Source organism: Fusarium tjaetaba, assembly GCF_013396195.1.
Source record: "Fusarium tjaetaba strain NRRL 66243 chromosome Unknown NRRL66243_c0000195, whole genome shotgun sequence".
In the NCBI taxonomy this organism is placed as follows: Eukaryota; Fungi; Ascomycota; class Sordariomycetes; order Hypocreales; family Nectriaceae; genus Fusarium; species Fusarium tjaetaba.
The window spans coordinates 44,155-67,799 of record NW_023501391.1 but is presented as its reverse complement, the minus strand read 5'-3'; the positions used below and the strand labels follow the sequence as shown (position 1 = coordinate 67,799).

General features: G+C 49.4%; 6 protein-coding genes across 6 annotated transcripts; 2 read left to right on the top strand and 4 right to left on the bottom strand.

Moving 5' to 3' along the window:
* Positions 1-330: 330 nt before the first annotated feature.
* FTJAE_8829 (TATA binding protein) lies at positions 331-1,266 on the bottom strand (the record flags this gene model as incomplete). Its single annotated transcript, XM_037355686.1, has 4 exons — positions 331-347; positions 403-823; positions 873-960; positions 1,022-1,266. 4 exons carry the CDS (start codon positions 1,264-1,266, stop codon positions 331-333), a joined length of 771 nt encoding a protein of 256 aa, XP_037204111.1.
* A 4,184-nt stretch (positions 1,267-5,450) lies between these two features.
* FTJAE_8828 (uncharacterized protein) lies at positions 5,451-7,418 on the bottom strand (the record flags this gene model as incomplete). The annotated part of the gene is made up of 2 exons (XM_037355685.1): positions 5,451-5,550; positions 5,614-7,418. The coding sequence occupies 2 exons, from the start codon at positions 7,416-7,418 to the stop codon at positions 5,451-5,453; spliced, it is 1,905 nt and encodes a 634-aa protein (XP_037204110.1).
* Positions 7,419-10,182: 2,764 nt separating this feature from the next.
* Positions 10,183-11,905, top strand: FTJAE_8827 (meiotically up-regulated; the record flags this gene model as incomplete). The annotated part of the gene is made up of 3 exons (XM_037355684.1): positions 10,183-10,488; positions 10,544-11,688; positions 11,860-11,905. The coding sequence occupies 3 exons, from the start codon at positions 10,183-10,185 to the stop codon at positions 11,903-11,905; spliced, it is 1,497 nt and encodes a 498-aa protein (XP_037204109.1).
* A 412-nt stretch (positions 11,906-12,317) lies between these two features.
* Positions 12,318-15,862, bottom strand: FTJAE_8826 (ubiquitin ligase e3 C; the record flags this gene model as incomplete). The annotated part of the gene is made up of 3 exons (XM_037355683.1): positions 12,318-15,055; positions 15,102-15,301; positions 15,363-15,862. The coding sequence occupies 3 exons, from the start codon at positions 15,860-15,862 to the stop codon at positions 12,318-12,320; spliced, it is 3,438 nt and encodes a 1,145-aa protein (XP_037204108.1).
* A 2,375-nt stretch (positions 15,863-18,237) lies between these two features.
* On the top strand, positions 18,238-20,545 carry FTJAE_8825 (polyadenylate-binding cytoplasmic and nuclear; the record flags this gene model as incomplete). Its single annotated transcript, XM_037355682.1, has 2 exons — positions 18,238-20,366; positions 20,422-20,545. The coding sequence occupies 2 exons, from the start codon at positions 18,238-18,240 to the stop codon at positions 20,543-20,545; spliced, it is 2,253 nt and encodes a 750-aa protein (XP_037204107.1).
* Positions 20,546-21,382: 837 nt separating this feature from the next.
* Positions 21,383-23,633, bottom strand: FTJAE_8824 (uncharacterized protein; the record flags this gene model as incomplete). Its single annotated transcript, XM_037355681.1, has 4 exons — positions 21,383-22,154; positions 22,202-22,649; positions 22,699-23,119; positions 23,220-23,633. The coding sequence occupies 4 exons, from the start codon at positions 23,631-23,633 to the stop codon at positions 21,383-21,385; spliced, it is 2,055 nt and encodes a 684-aa protein (XP_037204106.1).
* Positions 23,634-23,645: the final 12 nt, after the last annotated feature.

Sequence of the window (23,645 nt, the reverse complement as noted above, 5' to 3'; positions counted from 1 at the left end):
GAAGCGCTCAAATCAACTGAGCGCGTGCGCCACAGTACTGGCGCGAGCAATCTATGATGTGTCGCGGGATGAGTAGTCTTTGCTTTTCCCCAAAACCGAAATCCCTCGTAAGTAATCCCCTTCCTAACCGCCCCTGCCAACGCCAGTGCAATGCATAAATTCAAAATGGTACAAACGCAAATTCCTGGCCTCCAGCCTGGGCATCAAGACCAGGTGGAAGCCAGAGAACATGAAAGCAGTCGTGGTATCATGACGGGTTGTCTAGTCATACACGTCGAGAAGGTGATATTGTAGTGTCGGATGTAAGATGGCAAAGAGTCAAGTGGCACCTTAGACTTTGCGGAAATCTGGTGAGTGTTGTTAGTATCGATGCGACCAGAAAGATAGTGAACAAAGACATACCTTGCAACACAGGGTAGATCATCTCGAAGGCCTGGTAGATTTCCTCTCGGACCTTGGCACCAGTCAAGACGATCTTGCCACTGACAAAGATGAGAAGCACGATCTTGGGCTTGATCATGCGGTAGATAAGACCGGGGAACAACTCGGGTTCATAAGAACTGAAATTGTGATGGCGAGATGCCAAACCCTCGAGTCGGATAGGGAACTTGATGTCGCAAGAGCCGACGATGTTCTGAATCTTGAAGTCGGTGAACTTGGCATTGAATCCAAGCTTCTGAATGATACGAGCATACTTTCTTGAAGCGAGCTTCGAATCGTCTTCAGACTTGGCACCGGTAACGACCATCTTGCCAGAAGCGAAGATCAGAGCGGTGGTCTTGGGCTCGCGGATTCGCATGATGACAGCGGCGAAACGCTTTTTCTGTTAGCAACGTGTTTCTAACTCGATATGCACGTCAGATCTGTAGTACCTTTGGGTTATACTCTGCGTTACGAGCGTGCAGAGCAATAGTCTTTAGGTCCAAGCGGCAGTCCAAGTTCACTGTAGCCACGATGTTCCTTTGAAGTTTGCCAGATAAGCCTCGCTGAGCATAAAAAGGTCACTCAGGAGGATACATACTGTAGAGTGGGAGTAATTCCACTAGGTCCTTGAGTAGCAGCAGGCGTCGCGACAGGCGTTGCGGGTGCCACCCCATTGCCATTTGCCGCCTGCTGGCCGTTGAGGGCAGGTCGCTGAGCAGCATCACCGGTGCCGACGGGCGGAGGTGTCAGCTCGTTGGTAGCTCCAGGGAACGACAGCGATCCTGGCGCCGTGAACGCCTTGGCTTGCGCCGCGTTCGATGGGTGTGTTTGGATGCCTTCCATGATTGGAGTCGGTATCGAGATGTGTCAACGGTTATAAAAAATCGCTGAACAGATCTAGAGCAGGACCCAAGTTAGCACCGCGCATCAAAGAAAAGAGCGTGCATCCTACCCTGGAAGGTAGATGCGATGGTGACGATGCAACGGGTAACACAAATGCAGCGCCGTTGTGGTGTTGCGAGAGTGAAGTTAAGAAAAGGGAGGAGAAGTAGGCCTTTTATGGGCGGGGGTAGCGGGGCTATGCAGTGAATCAAAGAGGCCACCTACCAATAGCGGGAGAGAAACAAGTGAATGTGTCCCCTACAAAGAAACTGGCCCAGCAAATTTTTGTTCTTTAAATAGCGACGAACTCAAAGATTCGATGCGGAACGATTTGGAAAATGGTAGAAAGACGGTTGCCTTTTTCCTGAGTCGATATTCGATATATCGATCAAGTTATTATAGTTTTAGAAGACCGAGGGCTTCTTTCACTTCACGACAGCTTCTTTTTTTTTTTCTATTGTTGTCTACAATAGCGCAACGACTCGATGTTTGACGATGACGGGGTCGGCGGGTATCGCTTCGTTCCGGTCTTGGTCGGTTTCAACGATATCGGTTGCGCGCAAGGAGCGAAGAGGGCAAGGAACGTTTTCAGTTCTTGCAACCTGGTCGCGAGGGCTGTGACCTAGAGAGTGTGATCACGTCTGCAACAGCAGGGTCGTGATGTATTGACAAAGTGAAGAGGAGAGACAAAGCCCGAGGTGCTTCAAGACTCAGACTGAGATGGGACAAGATGGTAATTGTCCACACAGATTGGGGTGTGAAAGTGTAGATGTGGGGTGTGACGTCGTGGGGGATAAAAAATAAAAAGAGAGGCCAGACGTAAGTGGTTGGTACGTAGGGCCGTCAGTCGGGACTTCCGCGCAGGTCTTTCGAAACAGGCGGGCGAGGGGAGGGCTGGCTCTTTATAATTTTGAGCAAAGGCTACTCAGGCAGGACACCCCAGGCAACAACACGACCTGTGGCGTCGACGCTGGCAGGCTTGGCGTGCGCTAGTCTCTGCACTAAGCTGAGTTGATCCAATCAAACACTCTTGCGACGCTGATTTTATCTCCTTTTTTCCCACCCACTCACCCCAGTCTCAGCATTGAGCCCCTGAAGTGTCGCTATACCAAACTCAAAGTCTATGTACACATGTATCGGTACATCTGTTTTGACTTTGCAACACGACCTGACTTGCCGCCCAAACTTTTTCCGTTGTTCTCCATGCGCCCAGGCGCTGCAGCCTCTGATGCACTGGAGTTGCGAGCCCCCAGGACTTAATGCTCGCCACTAACAGGTTGCCCTGCTGCCCGACACAGGCTAACAGGCCGTCCATGTAGGCAATAGTGGCTCGCTCTCACCCTCGCCAGCGCTGGAGAACACAAGCAGGGAAGCCAAGACGTGTACTCCGCACACGGATCAAAATAAGCAACAATTTAAGCGAATCATCCTCACGAGATGAACCAGGTGACAATATCATTGAAGTTGCACTAACCAACTTCCAGTCACAACATGCACTGTAATCGCCGGTATTTCACTCTTACCCGTTCCCAAGTATCGGGATTATTTCTTCCACAGCTTGGCGTGACCAGTTTTCTTCCTTTTCTGGCTGCTAGTTTTTTGCTGTCGTCATCCCTTTCCCTACGCTTTATTTTCTGTCCCTCCATCACCTAACCTCTCACCTTTCACCTCCTCTCCAGCAACCCACAACAGCAATCTGCAAGTCAATACACAGCTACGAAATGTTGGGTCGATTTCGATAACGAACGACGGCGATGACCCCGAAGATGGTCAAGGCAACACACGATATAGAGTGAAGTGATGGCGAAGGACGACGTGAACCGGTACCGACCGAGTCGAGATGGACGAAAACGATGCCAAATACCGACGGGAACGATCACGAAAGACAGCAAAGGCGGGCACCGAGACCCATCGACGAGCAGAGCCTGCCTTGCTTGACTTGACCTAGACTGGCTTGACTCAAGCCGGATACTACGACGGCATCAGCACGCAATCCGGCGGCGACAACAGCGTCACTGCGCCTATCCATGGAGACTCGCAGGCCTGTGGACCTCGGATACGGACTGGAATTATGGGCCGGGGGGCCTAGTCCGACTAGGCGTGCTGGCGCGGTTGGTTGCTTTTTAGGCTTTCCACTCATTCAGACTGACTCCTCCTCTCATGAGCGTCTGACTCTGATTGCTCTCGCTCGTTGGCGCACCAAGATCGCCTCTGTTGCCCCAATCGCAATCGCGTATCCCCGTCGCTCCTTATCGGAGCGGGCACCACTAACTCTGGTTCTAGCCATGCTCCGCCCTGTCAAACCCTTTGCTCGCCCCCCGTGGTACTTTTTTCTTCCAACCCAACCCAACCACCGACTCTTGCCTAACCACCAACACGATGGGACCCTGAAACACGCTCTGCCCCCTTCACTGACTGTTTTGTTCAGCTCACGCGCCCTCCTTTCCTGCGCGTCGTCACCCCAGCTTCTTGAGCAGGGTCATTTGAATCGCGCTCATTTCACTGCGATAGTCGTCTCGCAAGCGTCTCATCAGCAAAGTCACTCCATTACATTACCTGCAACAAGAATATGGTTCGGTCAATATGTCACGCGGCTAAATGGTTGCACAAAGCCTGATTTAACGGACACTCCGCACAGCAGAAATTTTCTGAATTTTGCCATTCGCGCGTCCAGTCAGCGAGCGACAAGGAAGTAAAAGGCAGGTTATGGGGTTTTCCTTTTTTCGTGCCCTCTCATATTGAGCCCCCAACCGCCCGCTGACTCTGTGAGTCATTCAATTGTGGCCAACCAGGATGCAGTTAGCCAGCAAACTGTCCCCCCTTCGCAGTGCTAGGGAGGCTGGATCTGTGCGTCCACTGACTGGCTTCTTGCATCATGTACTCAGTACAACGACTTGCTGGGCACCCGCCATAAATGATGCAGTCGTCATGGTTGTTCACTTTCGGACGCTGATGCATTCTTTATTTATCACGCTGCGGCTACCGGCTTTTGCACCGTTTTCTTGTTACATATGTATGCGAGACTGAGCGTAGAGTGATGCATCCATGGCTCGCGACACCTGGGCTAGACTTTGGAAGCCTGCATGTTGTGACTCTTGGAAACCCCCAGTCTGCATTGAGGACACGTTCCAGGATGCCACCGTCAATTTGACACCGAGTGGTGACACGAAAATTTTGATTGTCAAGGATCGCCAAGTATGGTTACCTCTTACGAGAACGCGTCAAATTACCGGGGGCTTGCTGACACAAGTACCTCACTAAGAATTTCCTGGTCCCACGACTTATCACAGTCCTAGCCTAGGCTTGGACACAGAACTCCACAGACTGTTCATCCTCAGAGGAATCAACCAGCCTCATTTGATCTTCTTCACAGTTCTACCAGGATCCGCCATGTCTTGCTAGCCTCCTTGACCCATGGGCAAATTTGGCTGGGGCATGAACCGACTCCGCACTGCAAGGTTTGCTTTGAACAAGATTGCTCTTCTTTTGTGGGGGCGATCGCAAAGCTATCTCTATTCAGTCCTTCCATACCTGGATCACAGAAGAGATAAGCCTTGATACATTTTTCTCACACTTGAAAGGCTTGGAGTATATCCATACTTATGTACCCCTTACGGAGTAACATAGTTATTGGCCTATTGCTCGCATATGTGATTTATTAGTCGTCCATCAATTGGAATTGTCATGTTGTTATTCAAAGGAATATTCGCACATGTCAAGAGACATAAGCCGCGGAATCTGCAAGGACTAGGCTCTCCACATTGGACGTTCTAGGCTTTCGCCATTCCTCTTTGTTCACATGCTGATAAGCTCAAGTGCATGCGGCTCAAGTGACCTTCCTATGGAACGACAGCATCTCCATTGCTTCTAGCTGAAGAATAAGCACCTCTGAGCCATTGCAACATGTTTTCAGTCGCCCGCCAATTTTATAGATCTTCACTCTGTACCAAAAATCAAATTTTTGCGTTTGTACCTTGACTCCAATATGCTCCAAATGTCAAACCTTCCCATCTCTTACTCTCGGCCTTTATACCAATTGACTGTCCCCAACGCGCCAATGATGCATCAAGGTATATAAACAAGGTATCATACAGAATACATAACGAAAAAAGTGTGGCTTCCAAAAGGATAAATGTTTTGTTTCCTTAGGTCATGTAGTATTTGGGACCTTCACCTCCTTGAGGCACCTGCCAGTTGATGTCCTGGTGAGGAGCCTTGATATCGCATGTCTTGCAATGGATGCAGCTGTTCTGTTGTTAGAGTCTGTTCTCAACTTAGGAAGGGCGTAGCAAAAACTTTGGAACTTACTTCTGTGCGTTAATTTGGAAGCGCACGCCATGAGGCTTTGACTCGTCCTCAACATACTCGTAGACGCCAGCTGGGCAAAACCGGTTCTCCAGACCCTTGAAAGGAGGGTATGTTGACTCGGTATGGGCGTCCCAGTCCTTGACTTGTAAGTGAACCGGTTGATCCTCCTCGTGATTGGTTCCGGTTCGGGAAACACTCGTCAGGATATCAAAAGTGAGCTTGCCGTCAGGCTTCTCGTACTCGATTTTGCGGACCTTATCGGCAGGAAGGGTAGCAGCGTGGTCGGGAGTCTTATGCTTAAGTGTCCAAGGAACGCGACCCTTCAAGATATAAGCCTCGAGACCAGAGTACATGATACAGCCATAAAGACCGAGAGGAGTGTGGAAAGATGGTCGCATGTTGCGCACCTCCTTGAGTTCCTTCCAAATGGGAGAGTCTCTCAACTTGTTTTCGTAGTCGTACAAGAATACAGTGCCTTCGTCGGTCTTTTCGCTAATAGCAGTCCATGCTGCTTCGGCAGCAAGCATACCTGACTTCATGGCGTTGTGAGTACCCTTTACCTTCGGAACGTTGACAAAGCCAGCCGAGTCACCAATGAGCGCACCGCCTGGGAAAGCAACCTTGGGAATAGACTGGAAGCCACCCTCATTAAGAGCTCGAGCACCATACGAGATGCACTTGCCGCCCTCGAGGACATCACGGAACAAGGGATGCCGCTTCAGCTTCTGGAACTCCTGGTAAGGGGACATCCAAGGGTTCGAGTAATCAAGCGAGACGACGAGACCAATCTGAACAAGATTCTCGCCAAAGTGGTACATGAAAGAGCCGCCGTACACATCTTTGGGTAGCGGGTAACCCATTGTATGCACAACTAGACCCTTTTCAAACTTGGCAGGATCAATCTCCCATACCTCTTTGACACCAAGGCCGTAAGTCTGATGCTGGCTGTCCCTGCGTAGATCGAATTTGTTGATGACCTGTTTGCTCAAGCTTCCATGGCATCCCTCGCCAAACATGGTCACTCTCGCATGGAACTCCATGCCTCGCTCAAACGTTTCCTTGGGCTTGCCGTCACGACCAACTCCTAGGTCATTGGTGGCAACACCCTTAACTGAACCATCTGAAGCATAAACGACCTCAGAGGCAGCGAATCCGGGGTAAACCTCAACTCCGATCTCCTCGGCCCGCTCTCCAAGCCATTTTACGAATTGATTCAAGCTAATAATGTAATTTCCATGATTGTTCATCTGAGGAGGCGCAGGAAGGGGTATAGCAGAGTTCTTGGTAAGGAATCGCATACGGTCGGAGCCAGCAGGAGTGGCATGTTCGAAACGATTGGGATTGTTCTCGTCGAGCCAGTCAGGGATAAGTTCATTGATGGAGGTGGGCTGGATCACAGCTCCAGAGAGGATGTGAGCGCCGAGGTCACCAGCCTTTTCCAGGACAAGCACCCGAAAATCCTCGTTTCCAGCTTCATTAGCAAGTTGCTTGAGACGAATAGCGGCGCTGAGTCCAGCGGGACCAGCTCCTACAATACAGACATCAACCTCGTCGGACTCCCGCTCAACGCTCGCGGGGTCGAAATCTTCGTCATCATCTCGAAGTCGAGAGGTAGTGCTGAAGGCACGAGAAGCCATTGGAACCCTTGCGCCAGACCATACTGCCGTAGATGTCCTTCTTGTAATAGATGATGTAGCTGAGATTGTGGCGATATAGAGGTTGGATCTAGCGGGCCGAACTTGGGAGCGAGAAAGCACCCTCGAACTGCGCAGGAGGCATCGCGAAACTGGTCGTGGGGCGGACATGATGACGGTATAGAGCTAGCTGAAGGCGAATTGGAAGTTCAGCCGCCGGGAGCAGTATTGGCGATGGATGAGTGAGGGAGACCCAAGGTGAGGGAAGATGGAAAGGGAAAAGTATTCCTTTTGGAGGAGCTCAAGGAGGGAAGAAATGGCCTGGCGCCGGCGGCAACTAAGCAACTTTCTGCCGCCGTTGACTCTTTCTTTCTTTCGTGGTGCGAGTAGAGAGGGCCGATAGTGGGGAAAGCACGATCGCCGGGGTGGCTATTACCGCTTTTGGATCCAGCAGAGGCCTTCTTTTTGACAATTAACTGGATGGTAATTGGCTCTTTTGGCGGGTGTCTCTCTAGAGCTTGGGGGCTCTTTTTCCGGCTCGTTAATTATCCTCGGGCCTCTACCTTGGTAGTTCGATCCATACCAGATCCTTCAGGGAGTGGGAGGTGGTGGGCTTCTCTGTCTTGACAAATCTACTAATTTACAGCGAGGTATTACCTCTTCTCTCATAGGTAGAGTATTACAGCTGCAGCACCCAAGGGTTTGTCAAGGCTCTCACCGGCACTCGGTTTATGGATAACCGAGGCCATGGAACTACCTACGGTCATTCAACGTCTAAAATCGCGGTTGGTACTCGGCTGATCCGCTTGGTGTGGACCTGGGGTATGCAATGGCTAAATGGTTGGGAGTATCCAATGGCTCCTAGCATGTGCAAATGTCATCATACATGATGAATGGTGATAACGAAGAGTATTGGTTCCAGGCATGTGCTCTAGGGTGGCAGTATCTGACATATGTGAGCTATATTAATACAATACCAATTGGCAACTCTCCTCCTGAGTCTCTAATGATGTGTAAGTCCTCCAATATCTACCTGAGGAACATGTCCAAAAATCTTGGTAGACTAAAAAATCATCCTAAAGTACTGACCTGCCTATCCTAAGCTTGTCTTGGTATTTCTCTCACTTAGGACTGAGGTTTGAAAGTGTCCCTGTTCGGACATACCCAGAAACCTTCAGTGAATCATAATATGCGCCATTGAAGTTTTGAATGCATTGTCTTGTCATGATACCAGGGCCCATGAGCAATTACGTCAACCACATGCCCCAAGCGTTCGGTATTCGGATGCTCTTGGCCGATGCTTTCTTTCGGCTTAACCCTGTTCTTTGCCGCGGCTCAGGGGCCTGGGCTGGGCTATCTACGCATTGTTTCGGCCTCGAAAAGCAAACCACTCCTTGTTTAAGCTAACATTGGCAAATCAAGTCATACGCTGGCACACCGGGCTACCTCAATATCTGAGTGGTAAATTGCTGCTGACTGCGATGGAGGATGTGACCTTTACTCAGTATTAGTGCATTACTGATATCTTCAGTTTCAAGCTGGTAAGCTGGCTGTCTTTGAATTACAGGTACTAATATGTAGGTATGCGTCAACTCGTTGGCTACCCTATACCAGATGTTTATTGTCGCTTTATTGAAACTATTTCGTTGCCTGGACTCATAACGCATAAATATCGGACGAGTTATCGATCGTATTGATCCTTGATCGTGTAGAGCTTGCTGTAGTATATCCGGTTTCTTGCATCTCAACTTGGTTGGTTGCACCATATCGCTGTTGCAGCATCAGACCAAACCCAATTCTGAGAGTTTTCGTCTTGAAATACTGAGTTCGGGCACTCTGGCATCGGTGCCAACTTCGAGAACCCATATCTGACCGAGTGGTACTCAATCCAACGCGCACCGGTTTCCGCCAACTCCATCAACTCCTGATGAATTCTGTGGTGAGTCATATCAACGCATTCAACGAATGGAGTCGTACTTTGAGCCCAAAGGACTATAGTTCCGTCAAAGCCAACCAGGATAGGAGTTGGATGTGTATACACTATAGCGTACGGACAGATGAAGAAGTACTGATTGAAACACTCATCCATCAGCCCGAGACAATCTTTTTTGATAGCAAAGTTAACTGGAAGAGAAATGTCAAACATGCTGGATAATGTTATCGTGTTATCGTGTTACTGTATGGCTTGTGGTTGTGTCTAGGTACATTCGTTGTCCTAGGAGCCTGAGCTCTTATATTCATAGGTGTACGAAAGCAAACAGTGATGAGAAAAGGGCAATGTTTCACGCTATTCATGATACGCCAATTCACGAAGTCTGCGCATCAATGACTGAGATTGCATATGATTCTGTATACACGACTCTGAATGTCTTGTTACGGATGCCTGACACTGAAGAGTAAACGGACAGATATAGCGTGTACCTCGAAGGAAAACATAAGCCCCCTTGCTGGTTTACAATGGTGCACTTATCGTAGACTCTCGATACAATGTTGGTATTTAGTATAGGACGTGACCATCATGGGGCTCTAATTAGTGAAATGTCAAAACCCCCAAGATAGTACCTGATCTATATTGGAACATCTCACAATTGACTCGTCAATTATCTGCATATACTATTGTAATAAGAGATTGGCTTTATATAAACTTGCCCGACATAAACAATGGACATCCCCTCTCTCAATCCGCCCAAACCAATGACCATTATCGACGTTTTAAGGGGATCACCTTATTTCAATTAGCCTACGAAGTTTATCTCCAACCCTTCAGGCTTCCCCAGCTTCAGCCCCACACACTCCCTTTAGTTTTTAGTCAGGGGTCGATGATCATCATTGGTTCCTGCATATTCAAACCGGGCTCCTTCTGGTACACTCAACCACGAAACGCCAAAATGTTTGCATGACAACAACCTCTTCAAATGACGGAAACATCGTCAAAATGTACTATATACTCCCTCTCCTGGCCAGCATCGTAGCTGTATCTGCCGATTGCCCCAACTACGAACAGTTCGCCCGTCAACGACACGAGCCTTTCTCGTCAGGGCGCTATGCGTATCCTTTTCAGCGTCCAGGCAAGGATTGCCGCACATATTCAGTGCCTGCGGTTGAGAAGGTAATTTACGACGAGATGGACCAGGCGATTGGTGATCCAGATCTGTATCGTTTGTTTCTGAACACATGGCCTAATACACTTGATACAACCGTGAAATGGCAAGGCACCTCTGCTGATAACCCCGATGAAGAGGTGAATTATGCTTCTCGTCCAAAATCACACTGTGATACCGCTGACACCTCATCAGCTGGCCTTTATCACCACAGGCGATATAAACGCACTTTGGCTGAGGGACAGTGCAAATCAGCTCCAGTCATACAAGTCAATCCTTTCCTCCAACAGAGGCTCCCCGTCCGACGAGAACGACATCGCCTCTCTCTTCCGCGGAGCCATAAACCTACAAGCCCGATATATAACCAAATCTCCCTTCTGCAATGCCTTCCATCCTCCACCTGAAGCCAAACTCCGCCGTGTGAAGCGATCTCTCCAACCTCGAGACACCGTTAGTCCGAAATATGACCCCGATTTCGTCTTCGAATGCAAATATGAGCTTGATTCTCTTGCAGCCTTTCTTCAGTTATCATGGGACTACTACGACGAAACTGAGGATGGCGAATTCTTTGGCAAGTTCGGCTGGGTTGAAGCTGTCAAGGCAATCTTGAGGGTCGCAAAGCATATGCAAGAAGGCACATACGACGAGCAGGGCAGAGTGCAGAAGCCTGCATATACATGGCTGCGAAATGCTGACAGTGCCTCAGAGACTGTGTCCAACCATGGCCACGGCGCACCTGTCAAGGGTCATATTGGCCTCGTGCGCAGTTTCTTTCGACCATCTGACGACGCATGCATCTATCAGTACTTCATCCCTGCCAATATGATGTTTTCACGCTACCTCACCGCATGCGCAAAGATAATGAGACCTTTGGATGAGAAGGTTGCCAAGGAGATGGAGGCGCTGGCTTTCGATATCGAAGTTGGGATTAACAAACATGCTATTATCCAGCACCCTATTTTCGGAGAGATGTATGCTTATGAGATCGATGGCTTCGGATCATATAGTCTCATGGACGACGCCAATATCCCTTCCCTCTTGAGTATTCCGCACTTGGGTTATAAACCAGCCTCGCAGCACATATACGACAACACACGCGCTTTTGTGCTAAGCTCGTATAACCCGTACTACGCCCGAGGACCTGTTTTGAATGCTACAGGTGGCCCTCATCTTGGTCCAGGCATGGCGTGGCCTATGGGGCTTATTGTCCAGCTTTTGACGACTGAAGATGACGAGGAGATCGTGGATGGTATTCGACAGTTGATGAACTCAACGAGCGGGCTCGGTCTCATTCACGAGACCGTTAATAGTCACAACGAGAAGCATTGGACAAGGTCGTGGTAAGTTATGCCCCCGGAGCTGAAGTGTTGTGCGTACTGACAGGACAAAGGTTCTCGTGGGCAAATGGCTTATTTGGACAAATGATTATGGACTTGTATAAACGGAAACCCACGTTAATAGCCAGGAGCTACCAGGGTGTTGATGATAAATGATTTATTAATGTGTAATAGGAAGCTCTGTATGAGCCTCGAGGAGCAAGGAAATATAGGACTTTAGAAGAGGATGTCAAAACAAACTTAGTAAAGAATCCCCTAAGTTTAGGTTAATTTACATAAGTCTTTTCGTCATTTAGGATCAAGATCCTGAGTTTTCTTTCCTCCCCCATACGAGTCAAGATTGAGTTAGTTGATAAACCTCCGGGGGCGAGAAAGACAGCATGCACTTATATGACTAATTTAATCGTGGACTTTGGTTCACGTAACACAAGTTGCTTAACTATTAGCTTGTCATAAAACGTGCAGTGAGATTGTCTGTCTAATGGCCAGCTGAATACAATACTTGTGCCGGAAGCCACCGTTGTCTCATTATAGTCATAACTCCTAAACATGCATTTCTGATGCAAACGCAAATAAAATCCCTCTCCTCCTCCCATCTGCCTCGCGATTCATTAAAAAGGATCAAGTCCCGCTTAGCTGAGGTCGAAACCCGCCCCTGACTGTATAGCATAAAGCAACTTCTCGCGAAGTGTCGCCTCTGTTGTATATCTTGGAAGTTTGAGTAGGTTAACACATGTGCTAGTACTCGGAAGTCTCTCCTCGTCTGTTCCACCATCCCGAATGCTGAACAATGGTTTCAGTTGTGAGAAGCCCAGCAAAGGGGCTCGGGGCGTTGAGCTGACATATTTGAGAACGGCACGGCGTTGATCATCTGTGAAGCTATGCATGACTTTCCAGAACAACTTGATTGTGTCATGCTCTTCACCGTCATCGCCAATTTGGTATAAGCCGCCATAGATGGTATGTTTCCGGAGATCTTCGACATCGATCTCGGATGAGTCGCCGCCGACAAGACGCTGCAGCTCCGACTGATTAAACATAGACAGCCACGACGGGCGGATAATAGACCTCAAACCACGCAAGAAGGCCGAGGTCTGTGGTGCTGGCTGGACAACCAAACGATGCCGAGCGACATACGAAATGTACAAGAGGCGGTTGTCGTTCGTAACGTGGATCTGATCGCCATTGGCTATGAGCTTTCTGGTGACAGTCTTCACTCGATGTTTAGGGTCTGAAACCTGGTCCTCAATCGTGAAGTCGATTCCCATTTCAGAAACATCTCCAGGATGATTCTTGAGTTGCAGCATGCCTCTGTAGAGATCCTCATCCATGTCTCGGAGATCGTTCACGCTGCCTTTATAAGTATTCTCATCGTTGGGCCCTGTCGATGTCCACTTGAGGAGAAAAAAGCCAGCAAAAACCAGGTCAACGAGAATACCCTCATACATGCACTTGCCTATGATCCTGCCGAGAAATTCATACCGCCTGAGTAAATCTGATATCATATCTCGGAATGTGCTGTCGGCTTCTGTCATTCCGGCGTGGCGCAATTCCTCCCGAATAACGTCGAGAGCTGTGGGATCAGGGTACAGAAGTCCCTTTTCGTTCGAAGTGAACATGCCTCTACCACCTTCAGCACTGAACGCTTCTGTCGCTACGCTGATAAGGAACTCTTTGGTAACACCTCCTCCATCAATGCCGGCCTCGGCGGCGCCGAACTGATCAACAAATGTGATCTGGATAGGCCCCTTGAGATCGTCCCCTATCTCGTAGAATTGCTTATATGCATCGTCAAAGAGACTCTTACGTGAAATCTGGGCATGATGCTTCGCAAACGGACCGGTGAAAAATGGCTGGCTGCCTTCCCCTCGTTGCAGTCGATCTAATTGGATAAAGTGGCGAAAGATTTGAACGCGAGTTTCGAAAGGGACTGCAAACGGCATGTGTTTGAGGATCTCCAGCTTGGGCTTCATCTCTGCTAATTTGCGCTCTCTTTGACTTCGAATCTGCTGAGCCTTGAGTTTCTCGAGCCTCGCGTGTCGTGACAGTCGCTGGCCAACAATAGTTGAGTAAAGACCTGGACCATCCCCATGCTCACTGCCCTCGTCGCTGGCATCAGAGTCTTCATCGATCTGGCGCTTTTCCTCTGCAATAACGGCACTGATGAAGTCTGACTGGTCGAGTTTTGAGGTCATAAGCCAATGGTCTGTGGGTAAGAATTGCTTCCTCGAATCTCTTTCATACAGCATTTTCATAGCTGTTGTAACAATGTTTCGTAGGCTGTCGATGTCAAGCCTCGTCGGGCTCTTTGTGAGGGATGAAGGTTCCTCCGGTATCATTGCTGTAGATTGTCCAGAACCAAAATAGGTGTCAAAACGATGTCTGGAGGCTGCCTCGAGACTCTCAGCAGATTTGGAGAGGTCTTGGGCTCTGTAGTGAAGAGTAAATGCAGTATTCTTCAGAAAGCTCGTCAGCATTTTGACGTCCTTTAAAGACAGGCTGCAGGATCGAATGCGGGATATTGACTGGTTTTGCTCCATGATCCGTGGGTCAATACCACTGAAAAAATCCTCGTCATCGCTCAAACGCAGAATGAATATGTACAGCTCGAGGAACAAGAGGGCGATCCGCCAATCCTGTTCCTCTTCTAGGGAGTTCGAAGTCTCTGATGTAACACCTAAATACCTGCGGAGGACGTTGAGCGGGGCCTCTGACTCCGTCCTCAACTTCTCGAAGACCGCCGTTTCGCTCATAATGTGCCAGAGAAACTTTACCGTTGGTACATCACCCGAGGTCGTAGGAATTTCCTCAAGGAAGAGGCGCATGCGTATGTCGTCGCTATTTGCAGGGAAGCATCGGAGTAGGGTCAAGATATACCCAGCCAAAAGGCTCGTGCTCTGATACTCTTGCGAAGAGGATCCTGCCAGGTTGGTTGAGAATTCGTGTAACGTTTGCAAAATGCCATTGCTGTCCACTAGAGACATGAGTCTAGCAGTAACATAAGGATCTAGTGATGGCACCAGAGGTTCTTCAGAGATATTCTCGTCGCTGTCTGTCGACTTTGCTGACAATCGGACACTGATGGTAGAAGACAGGCCCGATAATTGAGCGTAAAGCGCTTCCAAAACACCCGAGCCGCTGCTATTGTTGGTGTTAAAGCGACTCAAATCGATGAAGTGGGCGAGCAGCCAGAGTTGAGCATCCTCAGACTGTTTCTCGCTCGATCGAGAGGACAGCCCTGTGGCTATCGCCTTTGAAAGATCAGAAAGTCTGACTGTGCTGGATAGCGTGGAGATATTCTCTTCAAAGAAGTACAAATTATTCTTGGTCAAGAAAGAGAAGGCGTATGCACGATAAACTTGTGATGTCCCTGGAAAGTGTTAGTGGAATACCAGGAATCTGATTGGGAGACTTACCTTGATGAGATGCTGCCTCAAGTGGCCTAGAAATAGCTTGAAGCATAATATCCTGCCACTGCTCACTGAGCTTCTGAAATTGACATAGCTTGGCGACTACTGTATAGTAACTGTCGATCATGGGAATGAGAAACTCGGGGTACTTCGTAATGATGCGAAGAACGAGCTTAAAAAGAATATGGGTATCTCCAGAAAGATCTCTGTACAGTTTACTAGTTAGACAATCGCCATATGGAACCAGTGATAAACGTAGTCACGTACCCTATTGATATAGCCCTGTCCAAGGCCTGTAAAAGCAGTTGAATAAGGCATCCCACTCGTGACAGAGAAGTATTCGAGGGAGCAATTGCTTCGAGGTCCACAGACTCGGTATCATGTGCATAACAAATAGCTCGCTGTATGTCGTCATCTCGTCGCAGGCTGAAGAAAGACAGAAGCAGCCCGAATGCTTTAGGAAGCCTCTCAGAAGGATTCTGACGACGCTCTGATTTGTACAGAGCATCAAAGGTGTTCCTCTGAGACTCCTTCAGCTCAGCTCTTGTTTTGTAACCTCTCCATATTCTCTGTATCTTGCTGGCCGCCTTTAGCTTTTCCCGATCAGCTTGTCGTTTCTCACGCTCGGCCTGTGCATTTGAAACGGTCTTTGTTGTGTTCGAGACAGCAGATGGTGACCACGAAGTATTGGTGAAGGGATTCCCGGTGGTACCGCTAAGGTTGACGTTTCGAGGGCGTCTCGAGTTGCCCGTGAATGTCGAGAACATGGTTATGAAGCGGGATGGGGGACGCTCGGAGGATAGCGCGAGGTTCAGTAAGTCGGGAGTATATTTAGGTAGGTAGGCAACGATATCATGGTTGAATGGCCCAGCCGTCGAAACTGTCGTGAATATGTGTCGAGCCTGCTTCTAGAAGATTCAGCTTAGAAGCTCAGTCAGCGACGAGCGGCGGCCTGGTCTATTTTAGATGCTATTTGCCCAATGCCGCGTTCGGAGTTTGGAGATGCTTTGGTGGGGATGGGCTTTGAGGTGACCTCACCTTTGCTGAGCCGGGATTGCGATAAGATAAGACCCACTACACTGCGGAATACGCAAATGCGAATTGCCATGACCACAGCTTGAACACGATTATGCGCCAATTATGGAGAGTTTATGCGAAGTTACTCTCGTTTCTTCCTGCGAAGAGTGTTTTACCTTAAGCTCTTCTGAACCTCGGTGTGATACCTGATTATAAATGCTGATATGCAAACCTTGGTAACTTCTAGATTCATTCAGTTCTGTGATAAGACCCGGCCAGGCATACCTTCGGGACTTGGTCATTGTGAGGAATCCTAGAGTCTGAGGACTATTTTTTATTTATTTTTGTTGATGAGTTTTGATAAACTATGATTACGTTTAATTAGACAAATACTAACTGGGTGAACAAAAAACCTCCACCGTGAGGGTTTGTGTAATTCTACGGTAGGTATTGAGTAGCCATATAATGGAAGTAAACTACTCAGGTAGTTACAAGCAGACTTATTTCCGTCTCATGACGTGAAATTTTCAATCATCATAAACATTGCGTGATAATAATCTTCCTAGGCCTCGAGGCTTGTTGTGGCGGCTTCGAGTTTGAGACGACATAAGTCTCATGCAACTAACTAGGACATATAAAGTAGAACGTCTTATCAATGACAGGAATTTTCGCTTATTTTTGTCTCAGTCCCAAATACCTACTTGCACCTTCATGTTCTTATACCTCTCATGTGACGCCCGGAAATTGCACTGTCAAAGGAACCTTGACCCGAAAGAAAGTCCACTTGTTGAGTTTATGCGCCGCAATAATATTGTATGCCTATCTTTGGCGGTGAAGAAACCAAGCATCATGGCATGCTGGATCTAATGAAGCGCCTAGCAATAGGTTCATATGCACGTACGTTGCTTTTACAGTGATACCCCGGCCGAAGCGACAAGAAAAATGTCATTTTAACAGCAAGTGGATCACTTTGAACAGTGAGACACTGAAGATAAGTCGTCATCGTCAAAATTAGCAAACACACACAGCAAAAGCAAAAATTGCTCCTCACACAGTTTTCTCTGTTACATCGTAGCCCAGGCCAATTCAGCCCAGGCCAGTGACAGCCAGGGCCGTTTACTAGCTTCCAACAGCGTGGCATAGTGTGGTAGTGTGGCTACCATCTCCAATAAGTGACAAAAATTTGAATGGTTTGCCATTTCCAGGTCCGGGGGCGCCGCTTGTATCTTGGCCACTGCCGAGATGGGTGAGTAGGGCACGTGACGCCCGCTCCTTATCACTGTACAGTGAACTGGCCTAGGCCGTTTGTTAGCGAAAGACCTGTACGATACCCAGCAGCCTATCACTAGCAGTCGGCATGTACCCCACTTCCTCAAGGTGTCTATTAATTCTGGCAGGTTCACTCCACCAATCCCTCCCCCTCTACCATGACCAAATCAGAACCTACGGCAACCTAGGTACGTACCTTGGCCTTAGGTCTACAGTGCAGCCAAGGCTAAGCAAAAAATATTCTATCACGACCGAAATTTCTCTTTCTTCCTTCTTCAACCACGAAACCAACCTTATTACTCAACCCCAAAACCCATAAAAGTCGAGTTAGTCCAGAGGTACGGTCTTCGTACTAGTTCTCTGTTTCTGCTCACTTCATTTCCACTCGGAACAAAAACACAAAAAAAAACTTGAAAAAACCCCCAAAAAACACAACCCACCAACACCACTACTACCCCCTCACCTCATCTCACGACCTCTCTTCTCTCTTTGTCTCTCTCGCGACACCCACCGCCCGAGTGACTTTTCCTCCTTCGACGACTTCTTTCAACCCTGGCTTTGATTCTCTCGTAATCAAAGACTCTTTTAAATCGTCGCGCTGCATCGCTTTGTTCGTTGCTCCGTCTTCTTTGTTCGCTCAAGGTCGAGTACCACGCGAACTTTCTCCACCGTCGGCTTCTTAAACAGGTATGCCTAGCCCTGCCATTATTCACCCTCAATCTACGAATCGATCTTCTCTCTCTCTTTTTATGCTCAATATTCAAACTCACTATAATTTTCGAAGCGCTTGCTTGATTATTTGCTAACCCTACTGCTCATTGCAGGTATACTCAACCCTAGAAAACCGATATTCACAATGGCCGCCAACGCTGCTCCCGGCGCTGTTGACCAGCTCGCCAACGACCTCAACAACACCTCTCTCAACGGCGGTGATGCCAAGGCTCCTGCTGTCGACACCGGTGTCGCTGCCGCCGCTGACGATGCTGCTGCTCCCACCCCCACTTCCGCTGCTCCTCACCCCCAGAACTCTGCTTCTCTCTACGTCGGCGAGCTTGACCCCTCCGTCACTGAGGCTATGCTTTTCGAGCTCTTCTCCCAGATTGGTGCCGTTGCCTCTATCCGTGTCTGCCGTGACGCCGTCACCCGCCGCTCCCTTGGTTATGCCTATGTCAACTACAATGCTACTGCTGATGGCGAGAAGGCTCTTGAGGAGCTAAACTACACCCTGATCAAGGGTCGCCCCTGCCGCATCATGTGGTCTCAGCGTGACCCTGCTCTTCGCAAGAACGGCCAGGGCAATGTTTTCATCAAGAACCTTGATGTCGCTATTGACAACAAGGCCCTTCACGACACCTTCGCTGCTTTTGGTAACATTCTGAGCTGCAAGGTCGCCCAGGACGAGAATGGTAACTCCAAGGGCTATGGTTTCGTTCACTACGAGACTGATGAGGCTGCCTCCCAGGCCATCAAGCACGTCAACGGCATGCTTCTCAACGAGAAGAAGGTTTACGTCGGCCACCACATCCCCAAGAAGGACCGCCAGAGCAAGTTCGAGGAGATGAAGGCCAACTTCACTAACGTCTACGTCAAGAACATTGCGCCTGACGTTACTGAGGATGATTTCCGTGAACTCTTTGAGAAGTTTGGTGACGTCACCTCTTCCTCCCTCGCCCGTGATCAGGAGGGCAAGAGCCGAGGTTTCGGTTTTGTCAACTTCACCACTCACGAGGCTGCCTCCAAGGCTGTTGACGACCTCAACGGCAAGGATTTCCATGGCCAGGATCTATACGTTGGCCGCGCCCAGAAGAAGCACGAGCGCGAGGAGGAGCTCCGCAAGTCTTATGAGGCTGCTCGCCTGGAGAAGGCCAACAAGTACCAGGGCGTTAACCTCTACATCAAGAACCTCGATGACGATGTTGACGATGATAAGCTCCGCCAGATGTTCTCCGAGTTCGGTCCTATTACCTCCGCCAAGGTGATGCGTGAGACCCCCACGGAGGGTGATGAGGACAAGAAGGAGGAGACTCAGGATGACAAGGACAAGGAGAACAAGGAGGAGGCCAAGGAGGAGGCTAAGGACGAACCCAAGGAGGACGAGGAGGCTACAGATGACAAGAAGACTGAGAAGAAGTCGGACAAGAAGCTCGGTAAGAGCAAGGGCTTCGGATTCGTCTGTTTCAGCAACCCCGACGATGCTACCAAGGCTGTCGCTGAGATGAACCAGCGTATGATTAACAACAAGCCTCTGTACGTCGCTCTGGCCCAGCGCAAGGATGTTCGAAAGAGTCAGCTTGAGGCTAGCATCCAAGCTCGCAACCAACTCCGTATGCAGCAGGCCGCCGCCGCCGCCGGTATGCCCCAGCAGTACATGCAACCCCCTGTCTACTTTGCTCCTGGCCAGCAGCCCGGCTTCATGCCTCAGGCTGGTCGTGGTGTTCCTTTCCCTCAGCCTGGCATGGGAATGCCCGGTGTTCAGGGTGGCCGTCCCGGTCAGTTCCCTGGCTACCCTCAGCAGGGTGGCCGTGGTGGTGTTCCTCAGCAGATGCCTCCCAACATGTACGGCATGCCTGGCCAGTTCCCTCCCCAGTTCGGCCAGCCTGGTACTCCCCAGTTCATGGCTGCTATGCAGGCCCAGCAAGCCGCTCTTGGTGGCCGTGGCGCTCCTCAGGGTGGTCGTGGTGGTCCTCAGAACATGCCCGGTGGCCCTCCCATGGCTGGCGGTATGGCTGGTTTCCCTCCTAACAACCGCCAGCAGGGTGGCCGAGGTGGACCTGGACGTAACGGCAACGCACCTCAAGGTGGTCGTGGTGCCGAGGGTGCCGGCCCTAATGTGCTCCAGCAGCAGCTTGCTGCCGCTCCTCCCGCTCAGCAGAAGCAGATCCTCGGTGAGCTGATCTTCCCCAAGATCCAAGCCATTAATGGTGAGCTTGCTGGCAAGATCACCGGTATGCTTCTGGAGATGGACAATGCCGAACTTGTCAACCTGTAAGTTTTAACTACTTTTCCACAAACCATGATCAGGCTCTAACAGTCATCACAGTATCGAGGACGATGCCGCTCTCAAGGCCAAGGTCGACGAGGCCCTGGCTGTTTATGACGAGTACGTCAAGGCTCAGGGCAGCGAGGGCGGTGAGCCCAAGAAGGAGGAAGAGACCAAGGCTTAAGCCATTTTCCACTTTCATCAAAATTCTATCATTTTCTTTTTTTTCATGGTTATCTGACTGGGCAACCCCCTCAAATGGAACGACGAAAGCCTTTACGAGGCAATTTATGGAACAACCAGCAACGAAACATGCTTTACGACCTTGTGTTACCCAACCCGAGGGGGCGCATTATGTACAGATAGACTTGGTTGCTATTTCTTCTCAGGAAGGGAGATTTCAAAAGTTTGGGGATATAACGGTGGCTGGCTCTCGTCGCGAACCGTCGCTTGCTCACAGCAACGGCGCCGGCGCTTTCGGGAGAACCCATCAGGACGGCGTTGACGGTTTTCTGACACTCTGGCTGTTGGCCTATACCCCCTACCAATGGTCCTCGTTTGCAGGCATGATCAACGCAGAGGTTTTATGCGGTTAGGGTTTCTAATGAAAGAGACATGTTTAAGTTACCATCATGTGTGTGTCCCGCCATCGTGAGACAGTAACATCCATTTAATGTGATGTCTCGTAGATGTAAATATCGTAAAAATGCTAATTTGTAAATTGAAACCAAGAGGTATAAAATAGAGGCTATCCGTTATATGCAATGAACCATGTCAGTGTAGATTTACCCAACGCCCAAACAAAATTCCTGTTCTGTACCCACAGAGCAGTGAAATCCAAGAGTTTGTTGGATAATCATATTCCAGCAGTATCATCCTGCCAAGGCAAGGGTCTAGATCCTTCAAACCCAATGGTATACAAGACACGCTTGATAAGTGACTGCATTCCTAAGTCGAAAGGGAAAACTAGTATTAGAGAAATCCAACATGCAGTTTGGGGTCTCAAAGAATTCGTGCATCCTTAAAGGGGATTCACGACAACAGTGCCAGGCCTGTCTTCGATTGCATACTTTTTGCTGGGTACGCTACCAAACAGAGTCTCCATGACTTTGCCCTTTTGCTGTTTCCTGACATCACCGAGGTAATCGCTCACATCGCTGAGACCACGAATTTGATCCTCCAATGTGAGTGTTGTAGAGTTGACGCCGCGAACAAGAGGCGAGACGAGTTTGCTGCGGAGAGTTTCTAGGGACGCTTTCAAAGTCAAAAGTTTGCCGTTGTGTTCGACAAGAATGCCTTTATTGCGCACTGTCTTTTCCCGGACGTCACGTAATAGCAGACGATTCTGTTCAAATTTACGTAATTCAGCCGCTCTTGTACCAAGAAGCCGCGTCCAGAGGCTCGAAAGCATATCGGCATGAAGTTCTTCCTGGGCAGACGATTCGCGAACAACAGTGCGGGCAAGATTTAGGAAGTGATGATCCACAGCTTCGAAAAGGGCGAATAGGGTGACGCTATGTTGCAGCTCAGCTTGGATGGAGTCTTCAAGGACAGAAAGAAATTCGGTGAAGAGGAGCTGCACCATGCGTTGCTCCCTTTGAGGATTTGAGAGGCCAAATATGTGGCTGGTCAAGCGACCAAGGGCGGTAGGAGAGCCGGAGGCATCCTCAAGGACATGTGCTTCAGAGAGAAGATTGTGAATGTTGTCGTAGGCTGAGGAGATAGTTGAAGGGGAAGGGGATGATTTGAGGCGGTTGAGGTGCATTTTGGCCCAATCCATGACGTTGAGGATGCTGCGAGATGTTAGAATGGTCAAGATCGTTTCCAACCAAGGACTTACCCATCAATATCACCATCGACTCTAGCAAAGAATTTGGTCATTTCTATGGCCAACGTCTTCATGGTCTCGCTGAGAGCATCTAAGTCTGCCACGATTCTAGGAGCATCGCGCATATCGCTTGTACGCACACTCTCGCCAAGATCCCAGACAGCAACACTGGTCGCCTGTAGATCATGTACTTGAGAGACAGCATGCTCAGAGTAATAGATGAGGGGTTCGAAGGAGCGAGCTAATCCTGCAACTTTCACAAGATCGCCGACTGGACGTGGGGCAGCGGGCTGTAAGAGAGACTTGAAGATAGAGACAGAGAAGAAGGCAATGATGATAGTGGTGAAAGTGGTTGACCATGTCCTAGTAAGAGCTTTGTAGTGATCACGAATGAAGTTGATGGCTGTCTCAATAGGTTCAGTGCGATGCTGAACTTCGGCGCGGACTGCAAAGCGGATGTCTGGCATGTATTAGATATGTATCTGGGATCTGGCCACAACTTCACCTACAGTTATCTGGCGTCACTTCGTGTAAGCTCAGCTCTCTTGAAGGACTTGTCTTCTCGTGGAGCTGAAACTGAATTGTGGGATCATCCGCTTTCTCAGGGCTCATACTCCTGCCTTTACCTGGACTCTGGCTCCCTCTGGGCAGCCTAGTCCGAATGGCTCTCTCTAGGACGCCATCGTCCTCACTATCATCCAGTTCAGGGGAGCTCTCTCTGAGAGTGCTCATCCCTCGGTGCATAAAGTCCTGAGGAGCTCTCCAGAAGCCACTACTCCGGTCTCCGTTTCCCAGCCTTCGCCACGCCGGCGGTGAGTACCCACTCGCGGAAGCGGTCTCCGACTCCTCGAGATCCCCTTCTGTCATTGCTGCTTCGCTGCGGTGAGCTGAGTGATGGGGCATTGATGGACTTGGTGGGAGATCGAAGTCCTGTAAGCTGGCGTCTAGACCTTCGAGGGGATCCATTATCGGTAGATCTTTTTGATGGTGATGAGTCCTGGTGCGACTCCCGACGACGACGATATTCTACTTCCTGAAACTCAAGTTGTTTTTGCTTCTCGAGGAGAAGACGTTGTTGTTGAGCTAATTGTTGTTGTTGGAGGTAATGGCGGCGCTGCGCAAGGACGATATCCTGCCCAGAGATGACAAGCTGCTGCTGATCCTCGAATACAAGTCCGGTGGCGGCATATGGCGGCTCCGGTAGAGCCTTTTCAGGTTTGGTTGGCTGTCTTTGACTGTCTGTTGGGTCTCCAAGTATTGGCCTTAGTATTGAAGCCAGCGATGGCAAGGGTATGCCCAGATTAGGAAATCGGCAAGCCAAAAGACGGGGGACGTAAATAATGGCAAAGAGAAGAAGCAGAGCAACAGTGATAAGATACGTGCTTGGAGCAATAGTGATGCTGACGAGCGAGACGTTGTTGTTGACTGTGAAGAGGGAAGTCATAGAGACGATAGC